Source organism: Octodon degus, unplaced genomic scaffold (assembly GCF_000260255.1).
Source record: "Octodon degus isolate 3935 unplaced genomic scaffold, OctDeg1.0 scaffold00002, whole genome shotgun sequence".
Classification (NCBI taxonomy): Eukaryota; Metazoa; Chordata; class Mammalia; order Rodentia; family Octodontidae; genus Octodon; species Octodon degus.
Genome location: NW_004524578.1, coordinates 2,352,787 through 2,371,938, shown reverse-complemented (window position 1 = coordinate 2,371,938; position 19,152 = coordinate 2,352,787). Strand labels below are relative to the sequence as shown.

General features: G+C 44.2%; 1 protein-coding gene across 1 annotated transcript in view; it reads right to left on the bottom strand.

The window, feature by feature from the left end:
• Positions 1-13,347, bottom strand: part of Trpm1 (transient receptor potential cation channel subfamily M member 1) — a 66,784-nt gene extending 53,437 nt beyond the window's left edge. The window contains 8 exon segments of the mRNA XM_023712193.1: positions 4,452-4,552; positions 5,343-5,415; positions 6,450-6,573; positions 6,961-7,135; positions 10,035-10,206; positions 10,999-11,123; positions 11,608-11,821; positions 13,255-13,347. Coding sequence (XP_023567961.1) covers positions 4,452-4,552; positions 5,343-5,415; positions 6,450-6,573; positions 6,961-7,135; positions 10,035-10,206; positions 10,999-11,123; positions 11,608-11,821; positions 13,255-13,257 — 987 coding nt within the window. The 5' untranslated portion in view covers positions 13,258-13,347.
• Positions 13,348-19,152: the final 5,805 nt, after the last annotated feature.

Sequence of the window (19,152 nt, the reverse complement as noted above, 5' to 3'; positions counted from 1 at the left end):
GCGGAGAAGTAGGATCGTAGGGAGGGCAGTGGGAAAGAGTTAAGCTCTGTTACATGCACGAACAAATTCCCCATGATGAGTGTGACAGTCATGTATGGCAAGTATGAATTAAGAAACTTTTTTTAAAGTGGTAAAATAGAATGAGGGCAGGGTGCTTCTGACATTGGTTTAGACCTTATGGAAAGAGAGATGAGTGATATAATTGGAACTTAGAAAGCCTACCAAGCTGACATGGTAGACTGAACCTAGCAGGGTGAAAAACAGCAAAGGAAAATCTTCTCCCATCTAGATGCATAGCACCTGGCCCAAGAACAGCCGACTCCAGAACTGCAGGATGAGGGACATACAGTTAGCAGGTGGCGTGTGGGACAAAACCCTAGGACAGGAGAAGATCATGTCTCTGCACTGCTAGAAGTCCAGAGCCAGCACAAGGCAGGTGGCATCCTCTGGACTGTGCAGTTGGGGGCCACGCTTACCACAGGATGTTAAACTGTGGATACCACACTTTTTAAAATGTGGCATGGACCACGGGTAGAAGTAGGAAATTCTGGTTCACAACCGAAGGTAGGGTTGAATAGTCGCTTGCTGGAGACAGTATCTGTAACATTCTTTCACTATGCTTTTCCTGTTTGTGGGATCTATAGTATCGGCTCTTCTCTCATTGCTGGTATTGGTGATTTTATCTTTTCCTTTGCTTTTCTTAGCCTTGGAAGAGCTTTTTAAAAAATCAGTATTTAAAAGGAACTAGATTCTAATTTTGTGGGCTAATTATTTTCATGTCATTGATTTCTATTATTTACTTTCCTCTGTTTTTACCTAATGTCTCTTCTTCCAGCTTAGGTTGGTTGCTGTGGAGCTTTCTTCCTTCCTAATATATGCATTCAATGCATCAAGCACTGTTCTTGTTCAATCTCATATATCTGATAAGCTGTATTTCCATTTCCATTTAATGTAAAATATTTACTTTTTTTCTTTTAAGGTATATTCTTTAACCGATTTGCTCTTTAAAAGTATTAAGCAAACTTGGGAAAAGTCACTGAACTCTTGGTGAATCAATCTTTTTTCAACCTCAGAATGAAAGCAATTGGAGCGTGTAAGGGCTGGGGAGGCTGTTCAGCACTGCACATGCCAGTGGGCACACAGCATGAGGCGCAGCAGCTAACTCCAGCATCAGGCATCATCGCCCGAATCTACGCCAGGGTTTATGGTTTTATCCCACAGCCTTACTGAGAGCGGGTCCCACATCCATAGATGGAAGCCAAAGAAAGAGTTCTTGCCCTGCAATTTCAGCAGACACATTCCCCCAGATCTCACAGGGGTGAACAAAGTTTGTGTATTTTGTCTGTATTAAAGGGATCAGAAGTTGTGGCATTAGCTCACCTCCCTCTTGAATTTTCAGGCTGAGTTCAGCTTTTTTCTCTTCCAAAAATTAACAATCCAAGTTTTTATAACTAAGATAAATAACTTGCTTACTCATATGTATGAAATATCTCTTTTTTCTGTCTCTGTTATGTTTAAAAGCATGTTGAGTTTACTGAAGAAGCTTTTATTTTAATTTATTTATTAGTTATGCATTTAGTTTTAATTGACCCATAATAGGTTATATACACTAATGGCATATTGAAGAATAATCAATTCAAGATAGTTAAAACATAGCCATCGCCTCATGTAGCATCATTTTTGTGACGAGAACTCTAAAAATCCATTCTTAACAGTTTTCAAGAAGAGTGCATATTTGAATTATATTCTCTATGCTGTACAACAGTCACCAGAGCTGGTTCCTCACAGTACACTGAAACTGTACCTTTTGGCCAGCATCTCCCCACCCCGCAAACTCCCCTCTCCACCACCTTTACATGCTTATAAAGCTTTTGCACTGTACTGCATTTTGTACTGAACTGCATTTTGCACTGAATAATAGAAAGTATGAGCAGAAGAAATTTGGCTGCTAAACTACGATAAATCAGACTTAGGGCTCGAATTCTTAGGTCCTTCCTGCCACAAATTCTCTATTGTGTCAAGAATTCCAGAGAGACTGCAGAGGCATGCTATACCTTTCTTGAGCCATCCAGCCATTAAAAGAAGACTTCGGAGGCCATCTGTTCCCTCGCAGGGAAACAGAAGGACTTTTGGTTCCAGGTTGCAGTTTGAGCATGTGTTTTCCACCTCCTCTCTCCCCTCCACTACTGTTAAATAACAGCGAAGAATTTGCAAAAGAAAAACCATTTGGGGGGTGGGGGGGTGGGGGGAGCCAGGCTAGAGTTACAATACTGCAAGTTTCCAGAAGAACTGATGGCCCAGTAAACACCGCAGAGAGGAGGGTGAATCCCAAACTGAGCCCTGTCCTAGTTGCTATGGAGGAGGGGTCAAAGGTCCCAAGGTACAGAGAGTGAGGGTGTGGGCGGAGGCACAGTAATTTGTTTGTTTTTTGGCAAGTGCAAGAGTCTGAGTTCAATCCCCAGTTTCGGAAAAAAAAAAAAAAGACAAAAGACACAGTAATTACTGGAAGGATGGCTGACAAGGCAGGACCCCGTCCCTTCCCTTCCTGCCCACTACTGCAGCGAGTTGGAGTAGGCCAAGCAACTGCATCCCTGGGCTTCACCTCCAGGTGAGACCGGAGTGAGCTCTGGAGAGGACCTGGAAGGGCCTTCGGGCTTGCTGCAGTCTGCCCGTGCAAAGCAGACTGGCTCAGTGGACACTCCAATCCCAGGCAGGGAATTCTATTTCGGTCACCCTCCTGGGTGAGAAAGTCCTGCTGGCAAAATGGGCTTCTGGACCAATTACTCCCATCCTTCCTGCCGGATGTGAGCGGATGAGCCAGGCTGTGCAGCATTGTGGAGATACACAGCACAGCAGAAAGCGGTTTGAAAGAGTCTCCGAGAAGGAATGGGCTAAGGAAAGCCAGGGCTACCTTTCTTTGTTTTTGAGTTCAGCAACAAACAAGCTCTGTGTAATAATCTACAACGTAAAATCTGCTGGCTTCTCCATTTTTAGGCAACCATTGTTTTTCTTAATTTAGGTCATTTGATAAGCAACAGGCGTGAAACCCATCCTCTAATATCTTATTTCTTTAGTAGATTCATTTTATCCCATAAACTCTTCATACTAATTTGCAAAAAAAAAAATAATAATTGTTATACAAAGTAAAATTCACTGTGTAGCAGAATACCTGGCATGCTTTGAGAAATAGCATAAAAAATCGCCAGGAGCAATCTCGGTGGGCCCACGCCTGGCCTCCCTTACAGACAACTTATTCTGGGTCCCAGTGTACAAAATGGATTGAAGAAGCTGCTGTGGTTGGAGTAGGAACCCCAAAGCCACTCATCATACCTGCCCGTTATAAGCACGGCCCACACATACACGGTCCCTAACCACACACATATAACACACACACACATACATTGTTTGACCACACACTCACTGCTTTTCCACATCATACACATGTACACCTTCCAACCTTATGCACACACACTATGCCATCCATGAGCACGCATTACTCTCCACACACCACCATATCCCGCAGACACCTCCCATAGATGTGACGTACATACAACCTGTGTCACACAGACATGACGTTACATATACACTCATGTACACATATACTATATCCTCATCTCTGCCAAGACCTCAGGGTAAACTACACACATACCTCACACAGCACACATCATACATCCACATACTAAACATACATGCTACACACAGACACCACACACAATACACTAAACTACACCACAAATACCACCACATGCAAAGACCACACACATACCATACATAGACACACATGAATAGACACACACACACACATGCACACATATGTGGTTTTCTAGGCATCCAGTGTTTCATGGAACATAATTTGAAAATTCAATGTTCTCGATGGAAGGTAGTACATTTACTTTTTTTAAAAAATGTATTTGGTACAGGGTGTACAGGGTCCACAGGGCTTCACTACGTAGATCGGACGCATAATGATTCTCCTGTGTTCAGCCTCCCAAGTGCTGGGGTTATAGGTGCGTGCCACCACTGCCAGTCTCGGTCACCCTCTCAGCATGCCCCAGTGGTGGGGCAGGCATGGAATACCAGGGATTGAATCCTGGCCGCTGGGTTCTGCCTACCCAGGTGCTTTAGTCCGCTGAGCTATCTGGCCAGCCCTACATTTGCTTTTAAGGAGCTATTATCTTCTTTTCTTTCCAAAGGGGCACAGACATACTTTCACCAGAAATAATGAAAGATTTGGTTGTTGATTTCTTTAAGTCTAGAATTAGCGCTCATAGCTCCTTCTTATTTCTAGTGCTTTAAGGTTAAGCAGAATCGTCTTCAAATAACCCTAAAACATAATCCACTCGAGCATCAGAAATACCAGCTTTTTTCTTAAGATCCACGTCACAAGGGAGAACACACTAAGACACTATCCATATGAGATCACAATCACGTGAGGTGAAGAAGAGATTCACCGGCCAGTGAGGACCAAAGACAAAGATCTGGCTTCGGGCGATGTCCACACGGTTCCAAGCCAGCGCCAAGCTCAGCTGATCTGGAGCTGATGCGTTGGTTCCTGAAAGGCAAGAAACAAGGGCGATTTTCTGCTCTCTGCTTGGACCACTGGATTTGGCAGGCACTGGGCAAAGAGCCTAGGCTTCTCCTGGGCTGTGTCAGTGATGCCTTTTGCAAACACGGCCTTCTTTCTGGCTCCTAATTCACCATGAAGGCCTGGAAGCTAAGATCTCCTTGCTGGCCTGCAGCCACCGAGCAGGGGTATGGAGGCAACTCCTTCTCTTGCCAGCTCTGCAAGGTGTCCCGGGACTCGAGGCTTTTATCTACGAAGGCGCAGTAGTCCCAGGACTGCCCAGGTATCTGCCAACCAGGCCCAGAGGTGGCCCCCTTCCCAGGGGCACTGCCAGGCAGCCAGCCCATGGTGACTCCCTTCCTCCACGCCCCCATACAGCCCCAGTCTTGCAGAGAGGCCAGGAGGAAATGTCATCCAAGAGTAAACCCCGCTTCATAAGTGACTGGCGGAAGCCGATCATTAGGGGCAGGACAGGGAGAATGGATGGAATCCTGCAGAACGCAGTGATGGCAAGAGCAAACCTGTTTCACATTCACCCTGAGTGCAGACGCCCTCCATGAACGAGTTACCGGTGGACCCACGTCTGACCGCAGCACAGCGTGGTCCACGGACACAGACCCCACCTCACAGACACCCTGCAGGAGTGCTGAGACTGCAGTGCGCTTCCTGCTGACATCACCCCCAGGGAGCCAGGCTGGCTCAGGGTTCTGTCCAACACAGTCACTGCCCTGGGCAGCAACACCCAGGAGGACAGGCGTCTCCATTTCTGACGGCTCACCTTTCAGTAGGGCCGTTAAAATCGCCATCTCAACATCTTGCTGACCCTCAGAGCCCATTCTAAACACGGTAACCTGAAAACAGATACATTACAAATTGATGGAATTAAAGCAAAGTGGAAAACGGGGGAAATTCAGATGCTTAACACAACAACAAAGAGGGACTGGCTTGGATTGAGAGAGAGGTAATTTCAAATCGAATGCTTGTGATTTCCAGGAGTCACAGAGTTGTTCTTGCTGACATGAATCATTGCTGAGATTCTGATTTTCTTATTTTCCTGATCTGCTCCAACACAGTGGAGAGGGAGAAACCCATTCTGGGCTTGTGTTCCAATATCTAAATAGTCATATGATGAAATCATCTCCAATGAGCTTGGATTGATTGATTGATTGATTGATTGTATTTTAGGGAAGGGTCTACAGGGTGTTCAGGATCTCACTACTAGATTGGACTTGTGGTGAGCTGCCTGTTTACAGCCTCCCAAGTGCTGGATTATAGGCTCACGCCACCACGCCCAGTCTCAATTGCATCTCAGTGCACCCTGGGGATGGGGCTGGCATGGCAGGCCTGGGGATTGAACCCCCAGACCCCTGCACCTGCTTGCAGGTGCTTTAATCCACTGAGCTACTTGGCCAGCCCTTGGATATATTTATAAGAAATTTGTAAATTCAGAATTTTGAAGATACCATCTTATCCGTACCAGAAATATCTATTTCTGACAAGCACAATTGAGAAAGGAAGGAGTGGGAAACCATTACTGTGCTTGGAAAGCGAAATGATTTCAATTATATCAGATGTAGAAAAGCGTGGTCTATGTCTGTCTCTCCCAGGTCTCAGACTCTGAGGCATACTCTGGGTTGCGTGACGTGGCGGGATGCCATCTCATAGTTGGTAAGGTCTGAAAGCACCAGGGACCCTCTCTTGTGTGGGCTTGTTGCATTTCTGTCAGGAGGCCACACTGCCAATTTGGTGTGGATTTGCAAACCGCCCCTTGGAAAAGGCTAAACCAAAATCCGAACAGCTCTATCAAGCACACATGGGCAGGATCAGAAAAGGAAACATAATTCTCTCTGAAGAGCTTGTTGGGAAATAAACTCAAGACACTTACAAGTTCTTTCTTCTTCATGCACTCCATTATAATTGCAAACAGCTGATGTGACTGTGACTTGCTGTAATTAAATGTTTTCTGAATGGTAACCAGAAGCTGATCCCTGAGGGACTCATTTATTACCCTGTTCAAAGGAACACAAAAGAGAACAAAACAAAGCCAGTGAAACCCATTCATGACTAAATCAGACATTTCCGTGTCTGTCTGGTGGCTTTGATTTGAAACTTTGCTACAGGAGGGTATGCCTGCCAAGGAGACACGGAGTCACTGTGGTCAAAATTGCATTCACGCCTGTCCTAAATTTCGGCCTTGCCGCAAATCTCACAAGGGAGAACGAAGTTGGAAAAGAGAGTGTTCCACTGAGAGAGACTTCAGGCTGCAAAGGCTAACCTCAGAAAGGGGAGGGGAGACCTAGCAAAGCCTTACAAGGAAGCACGTCACTTCGGCTGTGCTCCTTGGCCTACCAAGGAAGCATTGAGAACCCACCCTTGGTCACCGGTCAGAATCCTACCCTCCTTCTTCACAGTACTTGTGTGCAAAGGACAGAATATCCGAGGCTCGACCGCTGCCATCGCAAATCACCACGGGGACGGGAGGGTCTTCCCGGAGGTACTCCAAGACCACAGACATCACGTTAGGGCCCCCTTCCACCACGAGGCCCACGAGAGGCACGCCCTGCCCCAGTCCTGCAACACAAACCACAGTCACTGCTCGACCTCCACACAGCACTGTCACCTGGAACATGGCGAAGGGGAAAACCTTTAGGACTGTGGATTCCACACAGGGATCAGTGTTTACCAAGAGTGGAGGAATTCAGGCACAGGATGACTGTTTTCATTCCTCTATGCAATCCTTAAATCATGGCCTCTTTGGGAAACTCAGAACTTCAAAAATCCTAAACTTCCTGATATCCCCGTGGGTCAGTTCCATGTATAATTCACCTTGGGTCTGCCCCAAATGACTTATGAGAAGCACTAAGGGATATTCCTCCCCCAGCTCAGTCGGAAGTTCCCACCCCAGGCTGCCCCCTAGAGGGTGACACTGGGAAAGGCGAAGTGAATCAGCCACAGGTTAGCTTCCTGACCTCTCTGGTAGCAGCCTGACGACCTTGGACCAGTTACTGGATCACCATGAGCCTTGGAAGACCGCTTAAAATATTGTTTTGAATGTTTTAATTTTATTAGTGCTGACTAGTTAAAAGAAGAGTGGGTTTCATTTTGGCGTATATGTAGGTACAACATAAACTATCCTTATTTTAAAATGCTCCTCTGTGCCTTTCTCCTCCCTTCCTTGACCTTGGTCCTCTTCTGTAAGAGTCTCCTTTCTACTTTTCTGCTCAGAGTATTCATGCTCAACAGACAAAGTCCATGCAAACATTCTATAACCTGAAAAACTCTGGAGTCTGAAACACTTGTGGTCCCAAGTGTTTCAGTAAAGGGCGTTTAACTACTCGGTTGTCTTAGAGGCCAACACACAGGCCAGTACTGGCCCATTGTTGATGACTTGTTCCCAGAGGTGTCTCTCAGCTTTTATCAAATGACAAGACACTCTGAGAACACAGTGGTGCAAGTTAACTTTTAGTTGTAGAACCATCAGGGTGGGCTCTGGGAAGCAGAAGGATTCTGGGAAGCAGGAGGATTCTGGGAAGCTGGAATTCTAGAGTAGGAGTACACAGGAGAAAAGGAGCAATAGAGAAAAGTTTGCCCGCCTCACGATTTTACCCACACTGGCCAGAATGGATTGTAGTCATTCTTCAGTATCTGAGGGTTGGTTCCAGGATCTCTTGTGGAGGGAGGCCCAAGTACTTGAAGCCAAGTCCCCACATAAAAAATGGTGTAGCACCTGCAGAGAACCTCAGACATCCTCCCTTGTGCTCAAATTGACTCTGAGAGACTTATCCTACCTGGTACAATGCAAGTGCTGCGCAACTAATTGTTATCCCTTAGGGAATAATAACAAGAAGTCTACACACGTTCAGTACACACAAACATTTTCCCTCAAATGTTTTCTATCTGCTGTTGGTGCAGTCCTTGGACCCAGAAGCCATGCATGCAGAGGGCTGACTGTACTCTGTGCTTGTTTCACCCAGGGTTGTGGTAGTAATTAGCTGACCCACAGTAACAAACAGCAGTGGAGGAGGTTCCTTGGACCTTGCAGTTTTCAAGACCTTCGGGTAAAATCTGCTAGCACAGGTCATGAGAAGACCTGACAATTTCAAATGGGTGGATCCAGATTTTGTGATTGGGTCCATAGCAACTCTCTACAGTCAGGAGTGCTTGAATATTTTGAACATATTTTCTGTCTCCTACTGGAATAATTATACTTTTGGCCATTTAATCAAATAAGCATGCAAAGTTCACTGTGGGCCAGCCCAGAACAGGAGACACTGGAGAAAAACTGTGAGGACATAGACTTTACTCCATCTTTGAGCTTTCTAACCCAAGCAAGGCATAGGAACTTAGATCTTCAGGGATATAGTAGCTAGGTCACCTGCTCTTCTAGAAAGAGAGTAGAACTGCTTCTTCTTGGCTGAAGCTGGATTCCCCGAAGCTTGTGAAGGGGGAGGTGACAACTGAGCACCCCTTTGCTGTCCCTGCCCCACTCAGAGCCCTAGGCAAAGGATGACAAAGGGAAGCCCACAAGTCACATGGCTGGGTGAAGCAGAGCAGTATGACAACTCACAAGTCCAGAAAAATTTAAAATGTTGAAAACGTTTTCAACAAATTCCACCAGTGTATGTATCGAGATGTGATTCTTGGAATCCACATCCTTTTATAGTAGCCCTCCCCCATTTTAACCACTAGAGCAATACCACAGTCCCTTAGATTATGCTTTAGCATGACTGTTTCCCAGACCGAGGTTGTCTTGCACAAATTAAAAAAAAAAAATCTCCTCCAAAATGGTTAAAACTAAGTACTCCTTGATATCATTTAATAATTGTTTTACAGTAAAATTTTTGAGCTGCAGCAATATCCAAAAAGCAATTCCAGGTAGCTTAATTCTATCCAGTTCATGTAATTTCATCTGGTTGGGGTTCATTTCTTTCTATCTAGTTAAGTCTCAAATGTCTTAAAAGCAGCTGCTCCCCTCAGGGTCGTGACCAGCGAGAGCGATGTCCCCTTAGCAGCAAAAGGCTCCTGCACCTCTTCACAGAGGTTTCCCCTCCTGACCACCTCAGTTTGAGTAAGACATCCAGAGCTACAGAGATATTTAATCATCATATATTTAATCATCATATAATACTCATCAGTTCAGAGAGAGAAAAATACTAAAGCTTTTGTAAGAATTTTTATCCTATTAAAATATATAAAAGTAATGTGGTAGTTACAGGGCAACCCAGCAGGTAGCATCACCATGGTGACTCTGGCACCAGCTTGTGAACTTGGGGCAAAGCACCGCATGGTAGCTCAGGGATGACATTTGGCAGGTGGCTATGCCAACAGGTCTAGGTGAGTCATGCTCTACTGATCCAGCAAGAACCAAGGGTGAAGCTTTCAGCACCATTGGACAGCTTCCTTTGCAGCTGGCTTTATTGGTGCAGGCATCGGCCCAGCAGCAGCACCTGTGGCCTTCCCCAGAACTTACTTGTGTTGATCTTCTGCAGAGAGATGTGCTTCTCCAGCTGTCTTCGCAGCTTCACCTCGGCGCCGTACTTGCCCAGGGTACCGTTGTCAGCCAGGATGAAGTGTGTGTGAGAGTTGTTGAGCACAGAGAGCTTACTCAGAGGGTTGGACATGGTCTGGTACACTCTCATGACCTGACAAAATGCACAGTGAAGACAGAGCTGCAGAGCCTGGATAGTAAGGCCACCAGAGGAAGAAAGCAGGCACACGTGTGCAATGACAATGCTTAGGCTTGTTCTCGCTTCTCTACCTGTCTTCAGAAGTTATTTTTCCACTTGCTATGTTAAAATAGAAAAGACTTAATTATTGTGGATAACGATAACTCAACATTTGTACACTTGGATTTTATCACAGATGAATGAAAACTTACATTAACACACATCCCTTACATAAAGGTTTATGGTAGCTTTATTTATAACAGACAAACTGTAAATAACTCAGATTTTTTTAAACAGATAAATGGTTAAACAATCTGTGGCATATTGATAGTAAGAATACTAAGCAAGAAAAAAGAAGGAACTACTGGTACACATGAAACTATAGACAAATATCCAGAGAATTATGCAGAGTAAGAAAGACAATTCCAAAGGTTACAAATATGTGGTTACTCATTTATATGATACACTTGAAATGATAAAATTATACAGTTGTGTGGCATGTCAGTGTTCTCAGGGCTTAAGGATGGAGTTGGAGTAGGAGGGTTTTGTCAATAGGCACTGAAGGGCCATAGGAGGGAACTTTGTGTTGGTGGAAAGACTTGGTATCTTGACTGTATCGATATTAATATCCTGGCTGTGATATTGTACTTTAGTACCATGTGAAAGGTAAGAGGTTGGAGCTATTATTTCTTACATGAGAATATACAATTATCTCAACTATAGCTTCAATTTTAAGAAATCACCAGTGTCTTCAGAGAAAACACTTACATCCTTGCCAATGAGGTCTTCCTTATTTTCCACCATGCCCCACGGAGCGATTCCTATAGCACAGACACGGCCTCTGGACTTGGAGGAGTGGTCCTTCAAGGCATCCCCCACGTGGCTAATGACACCTGTGGGCAGCCATAAGCCATATTTTAGGTCCCTCTACCTTTCCCATACCACTATTCTCAAGAATTTGAAGGACACGCCCTGAGAAACACGGATACAGCATATTCCTTTTCATCACCAAAGAAAAGTATGCTGGATGTCTGAGGTCATAATAATTATCCTGCTTTAACTCCTGAAATAGGGAATTAAAAAGGCACCAAAGTAACTGGGTAAGGACTTTCTCTAGAAGTTTCTATGACCTGAAGATGGAAGTCCTTGGGTTTCTTTGGCAGTGCTGGGCTACCTTAAGTTAACACCAACATGAAAATCATATTTACTATCAAAGCAAAATGAATCATACCAAAGAAACCTTACTTTAACAAAGGCTTCAGGTTAGGATCAGGATGCGGCATGTTTTGTTTTCTGAGCATCACTACCAGGAGCTCTTCCGGCACCACAGTGAGTGCAAGGTGTGCACATTCCCAGGCGCGAAGGGCCTGCTCTTACCGGTGCTGACTCCTCCTGTGAAGATCCAGGCACCCGTGGTCATGGCAGCCTTGATCAGGCCCTTCCCAAACACCTGCTTCAACTTGGGCTGCATCTCGAAGTTCTGGAGGCCTCCGTGCACCGAGATTAAGAGCTTGGGGAGTTCCAGCTGCCAGTCTTTCACCATGAGATGGAGCAGGGAGTCTGGCTTGGTATCGTAGGACACACGGATATACTGTAAAGGAGAGCAGATATGCTCAGCACCTGTTCTTGGTTTTGCTTCTCGTCTGGCTTGGCTGTTTGCCCATGCCCTCCATGTGAATCTGTGGCCAAGGGGCTAAGAGGAATTTAGGGAAAGGATGCCAGATTTAGCAACTAAAAGTACAGGGATTCCCAGGGCTAGAGCTGTGTTTCCCCATCGTTCATGTGTTGAAACCTAAATTCCCAACGTGGTAGTACTAAGAGGAGGCCTTTTGCATCTCTTAAAGGCTAAAGCACAGTGCTCTGGCACCCAAAGGCACTTGTTCACCTCTTTGGCAGTGTTCACAATACACCAAGAAGCAAAAGGTCAGACTTCGCTGGATGCCAAATCTACTGGGGTCTTGGTCCTGGAGTTCTTAGCTGCTAGAACCATAAGCAATAAATATCTGAGGTTTAGACTTTACCCAGTGCTTTGTTGTAGTGGGTGAATAAACTAAGGCACCCAATTAAATGTGAATTTTAGATGAAACAATAAGAAGTAATTCAGTGCAATATTTTTACTAAGTGCAATAATAAGTATTTGGGACATAGTTGTACTAAAGTTATCTCCCGTTTTTTCTGAAATTCACAAAAAACTCAGTGTCCTGTAGTTATCCGGACTCCTACACTTTGGAAGAAACAGTTTTATAGCCGGATAAGGATATTGTTGAGCAACAGAAAAGGGCATCCCGAGACCACATCCGGGCTTGCTCACAGGACTCAGGTCCCATGAACTGCTTCTTCGTGTGCACATCAGTACATGCTGTGTCACTTAGAAGATTACCTGTTGTGGCATTTGGAACACAAGTGAATTTTTCAGAAGAATGATATTGGACTAATGGAATAATAAAATGAGGTTTCAAAAATGGCCTAAGTAGGCATATGAAAGCGCCAGTCAGAGTTAGCAGGCAGAGGTCACGGTGAGCCTCCCCTCCCCAAAGAGCGCCACCGAGAGGCGTGGGCACTTCCTGTTTACAGACACTTAGGAGAGGCTCTGCTCTGTTCTGCGCTAGCTGAGCGCAGGTCCAGGGAAGCTGTGGATAGACTTCGGGGCAAACATTTCCAGAGAGTTCCTCGTATACACCCAAGGGGACTTCAGGTTCATATATTTGTAAAAAGAAATTTTACATCACTGGAATAGAGTGATGAACATAGTCCCTGGGTTGGACCTGAGCAGGCATTGTGGGTCAGAACTCTGGTACGGACTTAGGGGACATTCTAAGTCCATTCTGATGGTGTCCACTGTGCAGGTCTCCTGGCTTAAAAATCAATGTGCACAGATCTATCTTTTGGTTCTGCAGGGAAGTACCTAGGGAGATTGAGACATAACAGCAAAGAGGACAAGATATCTGCTGTCTAGGGGCTGAGAGACAGGTCTCTGAGGAGAACTGAGGTCCCCGCGGTTCCATGCCCGACTGCCCCTCTTACCATGGCTTTATTAGAGTATCCGCCACCCTGGAACTCAAGAATTCCATAGGTGTCGGTCGGGTAGCTCTGGGTGTGTTTGCTGACAGACCATTTCTCTGGCTGAGCCTCCACCTGCTTGTTTGCCTCTCCGTCTTTGCTGGGTGTTACCGTGGGCAGAGGGGGGATATGCTGGTTGGTGAACTGGCCACAGCAGCACCTGAAAAACAGCCAAGCGCTTTTATCCTTTCCCTTCCATTACCCAAGATTCACCTGAGCAAGTGGATCAGGAATGTGCTGGCACCTTAGCTATCTAACTTTGTTAGGGAGAGAAACACTCACTGTGGCGAACTTTCCCAGATAATCGATGTCTATTTATGTATCTGCCGGTCTATTTTAATGGATGACTGTCTTTCTGCTCTGGACTATTTTAACTCATTTTGATGTCCTGATGCCACTAAAGTAAGTTGGATATTTTGAATATTACTAAACATTTTGTGACAAAGTACAATCGTGTTCTCCAAACAGAACTGAGCTGCTAGAATGTTCAATATGGTTGGATTCTTCTCTTGCTTTGTAAAACATTCCTCTACTCAAAGACTATTGAAAGACTATTTCCGCAAGTCCCTGTATGTCTTTTTTGGTGCTGTGCAGTTGGTTTATTGGGCTGTAAGCTAGCCCAGCTTTGGGGATCTTCGTACTACAGTGTCTACCCACAGTGTTGCCAGCCTCCTGCGCTATGCAGTGCTCTTTTTCTAGTTGTCTGTCTTAGTTGCTTTTCTCACTGCTGAGACAAAATACCCAGCCCCAAAGTTAAAGGAGGAAAAGTATATTTCAGCTCCAGTTTATAGAAGTTTCTGTCTACACGTAGCTGGGTCCAAGGCAAGTTGGCGTGGCAGGGCAGAATCACAGAGGAGAAACAATTCATGGCAAAGCAGGCAGGAGGCAGGAAGCACTCAGCAGCAGCCACAGCAGCAGCAAACCTGCCTTCTGTCTCTTCCTTTATATTCCATCCAGCCTATAAACCTACGGATTGGTGGCAGCCACACGCAGCAAGGGGCTTCCATTACTCACACACAAAGCTCGGTTAATTCCAGTCAGTAGACTGACGTGGTGCCACACACCCGCATCACATGCCTTCCACACAGCCAGCTCTGAAGAGCCTCCTCACCTATAAGAACATGAGACTCTAGGAGAGCAGCTGGTACAAGGAATAGTGTTGTCCTTGACCATATTTCTTGGTTTGTGCCAGTGTGTTTTCCCAGTATACTTAGGTTTTCCCCTGTCAGACATTTTTAGGTGCATCTGAGAGGCCTGGATCCACCCATACTTGCAATATCTTTTAGGAGAAAGAACAGTAGCATGAAATGATGCAGAGGAGGTATGTTTCTTTTAGGCAACACATAGATGGGTCTTGTATTTTTGTTCTAACCTGCCAGACTGTGTCTTTTAATTGGAGAGTTAAGACTATTTACATTAAGTGATATTATTAAAAGTCATTTATTATTTATTTTTATTGTTTTTCTAGGGTTTGATTTACTTCTATTTCTCATTTGTTCAACTACACTCCCAGTGTGGTTTACTCTTTCCTTTGGCCTTCTGTTTGTTGTTGTCTTCATCTCTCTTTAGTAGCCCCTCGAGTGTCTTCTGTGATACTAGTTTTCAGGGCATGAATTTCTTTATGGTTATCATGGAAGGTTTTTATTTCTCCTTCAATTAAAAGAATAGCTTTACTGAATATAGTAATCTGGGTTTGCAGTTATTTTATTTCAGTACTTAAAATATTTCTTTTTAAAGTCTCTGAGCTTTTTTAGGTTTATGTTACAAAATCTGTTGTTATTCTGATGGGTTCACCCTTATGAGCAATTTAGTGCTCCTAACAGCTTTCAACATCTGTAATTGTTCTGAATTTCTGTACACTGACCACGCTATGCTACGTAATGATGGCTTACACTCTAAGTAATGCTGTGCATGTTGACTTTGCTAGGCTCCTTTTCTCAGTATGTCTCTCCTCTTCGGTACTTTCGGCTGTCAGTTGTACTTTAGCTCACCTGTTCCCCCTTTATACTGGTGGCATTTGTGGCCGAGAAAGGGACAGCCCCAGCCATGCTGGTCCAGGACCCTCTCTGCACCCTGGTGCTTGTGGGTGGTGGTAGCTCCAGTCCTCCAGGTTCTCTCTGATTCATAGCACCTGCCATTGCTGAGGAGAGAAAAGCCTGAGCCTAGACTGTCCCATCTGGAAGTTATACCTTGTATCTTCCCTGAAGTCCACCCTGTTTTTCCCTGGCTCACAAGACCCATAGTCCGCGTGGATCAGGGACATCCTCCTCTGCAAACGTCTCAGTAGTCTTGGGGCTGTGTCCCAGTGGAGAGCCTATGGGTGTGGCAGGCACTGAAAGCAGAGCTGATAGGCTGAGTGATTCCTCCATGACTTCTTCCCCTGCAGAGTTCTGGGTATTTTCTTCTCCTGTTTGCTTTTTCTTTTGTTGGTCATGTTTTTTTGCACGTCATATCTCAGAATTGTGAAGACTTATGCATATGTCTTCTTGTAATAGTTTTATAGTCTTAAGCCTTATATTCATGGTTCATTTTTAACTTCATTGTTATAGACAGTGTGAGGTAAGGATCCAAATTCATTCTTTTGCACATGACTTATCCTGTTCCATCACTTACTTACCTACTTACTTTCATCTTTCTTTCTTTCTTTCTTTCTTTCTTTCTTTCTTTCTTTCTTTTTCTTTCTTTTTTGTCTTTTTGAAATAAAGCTTCACTATGCAGTGCAGGCTGGCCTCAAACTTCCAGTGATCCTCCTGCCTCAGCCTCTTGAATGCTGTGATTACAGGCATGTGCCACCATGCCTGGCCTCCAGCACATTTGTTGAAGAGACTATTCTTTTTCTCCTTGAATGGTCTTTTCCTTCTTTCCAAATATCGATTTTCCATAGGAGTTTGTGTTTATTTCTGGACTGTCAGTTCTATTCTGTTGCTCTGTGTGTCCATCCAGTGCTAGTCCTAGTATCGCACTAACTACAGCATTTTGGTTACTGCAGCTTTGTCTTACTTTTTAGATTGAGGAATATGAGTCTTCTTATATCATTGCTGGAGTTGTTCTCCTCCACTTCCTCTTCTTCTTCCTCTTCCTCTTCCTCTTCCTCCTCCTTTCTCTTCTTCACAAGAAGAAATTGTTTTGTTCTGGGTCACTTACTGTTATAGTCTGAGTTTAGATGCCCTCTCCCCACCACCAAAAGTCTCATGTGGTGACAGGTGCTGCTTTTTCAGAGGTGGCTGGATCTAGAGTGCGTGGCAATGGGATTGATTCATGGTGCAGTCTGGGGCTCCAGGGCACTAGGATTAAGGGTGTGAATGTTGTCCACCCTAAGTAATCTGGATAAGAAAAAATGAGCAGGGGGACGCTATTAAGGCCCCTTGCCTGCTTTGCTAACTTCTGGCCATCAAGAACTGCTTCTTGGGCTTGCCAAATAGCTCAGCAGATTAAAGCACCTGCAAGCAGGCACAGGGGCCAGGGCTTTGATCCCTGGGCCTACAGTGCCAGCCCTGCCCCCAGGGTGCGCTGAGACTGCAACTGGGCATGGTGGCATGCACCTGTAATCCCAGATCTTGGGAGGCTGTAAACAGGAAGATCACTACGAGTCCGATCTAACAGTGAGACCCTGAATACCCTGTAGGCCCTTCCCTAAAATAAAAAAAAAAAAAAAAAAAAAAAGATGAACCGCTTCTCTTCCATGTCACCCTGCCTCAGAGTCAGCTGATTATGGACTGAATTTTCTACAGACTGTGAACTAACTATCCTTTCCCCTTTAAACTTTAGCATTGGGTATTTTGTCCCAGCAACAAGAAAAGGAGCTAAAACACAATTTTGTATGAATTTTAGAACCAAATTATCTGTGTCTAGCAAAAATCAGATGAGATTCTGAAAGAGATTGAGTTGAATCTATGTTATGGCTTATATCTAGTGCCCCCCCCCATATAAATCATGGAGCAGCAGGGGCTCGAGGGGCGGGGCCAGAGGCCCAGGGCGGGGCTTGAGGGGCGGGGCCAGAGACCCAGGGCGGGGCTCGAGGGGCGGGGCCAGAGACCCAGGGCGGGGCTCGAGGGGCGGGGCCAGAGGCCTAGGGCGGGGCTTGAGGGGCGGGGCCAGAGAGGCGCTCAGGCACCTTTACACTGACAACCTGTAGCGTGGGACGGCAGTGTCTTGCTATGTAATTCAGGCTGCTTTAAACTATGAAACCTCCAGTAACTGTGAGCTGAATAAACCTTTCCTTCCCTAAGCTTGAGTGTCAGGCATTCGTCCCAGCAATGAGAGAAGAGTAAGTAATAGGATATATCATCTTGCAAGTATTTTTATTTTAATAATAATAATAATACATTTTCCAATCTATGAACATGTGACATTTCCCAAGTTATATGGATCTTCATTTCTTTCCTCACTGTTTTGCAGTTTTGGTATCTGCAATCCTTATTTCATAAAATAAGTTGGAAAATATCCCCATCCTCTGCTACTTTTGGAAAATTTTGTGAAGAATTTATCTTAATTTTTCTTTAATTTTTTTTTAGAATTTAGCAGAGAAGCCATGTGAATCTGGACTTTAAAACAAAACTGCTAATCAACTACTGATGGGTAGTTTTTGATTATTTGTCCTATCTCTATTATTGTTTATCTATTTAGATTGTGTATTTCTTCCGTTAGTTTTGATAGTTTGTGTCTTTCTAGAAAGTTTTCCATTTCATCTGTTATCTAATTTGTTGGCATACAAATAATATCATTTCTCTGTGCTTATTTCTATTTACACAAGGTTAGTAGTGATGTCCTGTCTTTCATATTTTATGCTAGTTCTTTCATTCTTTCCTTTTTTCTTTATCAGCCTATCTAAATTTTTTCTGTTATGGTAATTTTTTTTCCAAGAACAGCTTTTGATTTCTTTGATTTTCTCTACAGAAATTATCTGTTTTCTAGCATGGACCAAATAGATAAAATTTCTATTCTGTTCTCATTTTATTAATTTCCGTTTTAGTCATGAGTTTCTTTCTTTTGTTTGCTTTAGGGTTAGTTTGCTCTTATTTCTCCAGTGTGTTACAGTGAAAGATTATATTATTTAAGAACTGTCCTTCTCAGCACTGTGTTCGCAGCCTTTCCTACATTTTGTTATGCTATGCCTTACTTTCCATTTATCTTGAAATATTTTATGGTTTCCCTTTTGATTTCTTCTTTAGGCCATTGGCTAGTTGGAAGTGTGTGGTTTAATTTCAATATATTTATGAGTGTCTAAACTTTTTACTACTATAAAGTTTTTGTTTTTAATTTCATTGTGAAATTTTTTATTCCATTGTGAAATTTCTAATTTCATTATGTTTCATCTCATTATGAGATTAATATTATTGATATATTATGGATATGAACATATACAAAACATATTTTGTATTCTAGTCTTTTAAATTTATTGGGACTGTTTTCAGGCTTAGCATACAATCTGTCTTGAATAACACCTTAGAGAACCTTCCCACATGCATTTAAGAACAATGTCTGTTTTGTTGTCGGATGTCATGTTTGTTAGCCTAGTTTATAGAGTTGCTCAAGTCTTTCATTCTAAAAGTTCTATCCACAATAGGAAAAGGAGTATTGAAGTCTCTGAATATTACTGATAAATTCTTCCTCTCTCCTCTCTTCCCTCTCCCCTCTCATCCTTCTCCCTTCTCCCTCCTCCCCTCTCTCTCCTGTCTCCTCTTCCCTCTGTCCTCTCTCCTCTCTCTCTCCTCCCTCCTGCAATTAAAGGCATGTGCCACCACACTAGGTCTCATGGCCAGCTCAGTGTACCTGGGCAGAGCCAGCATGGCATGTGGTACTTGGAATTGAACCTAGGTCCCTGAGCTTGCCTAAGCAGTTGCTTAGTCCACTGAGCTATCT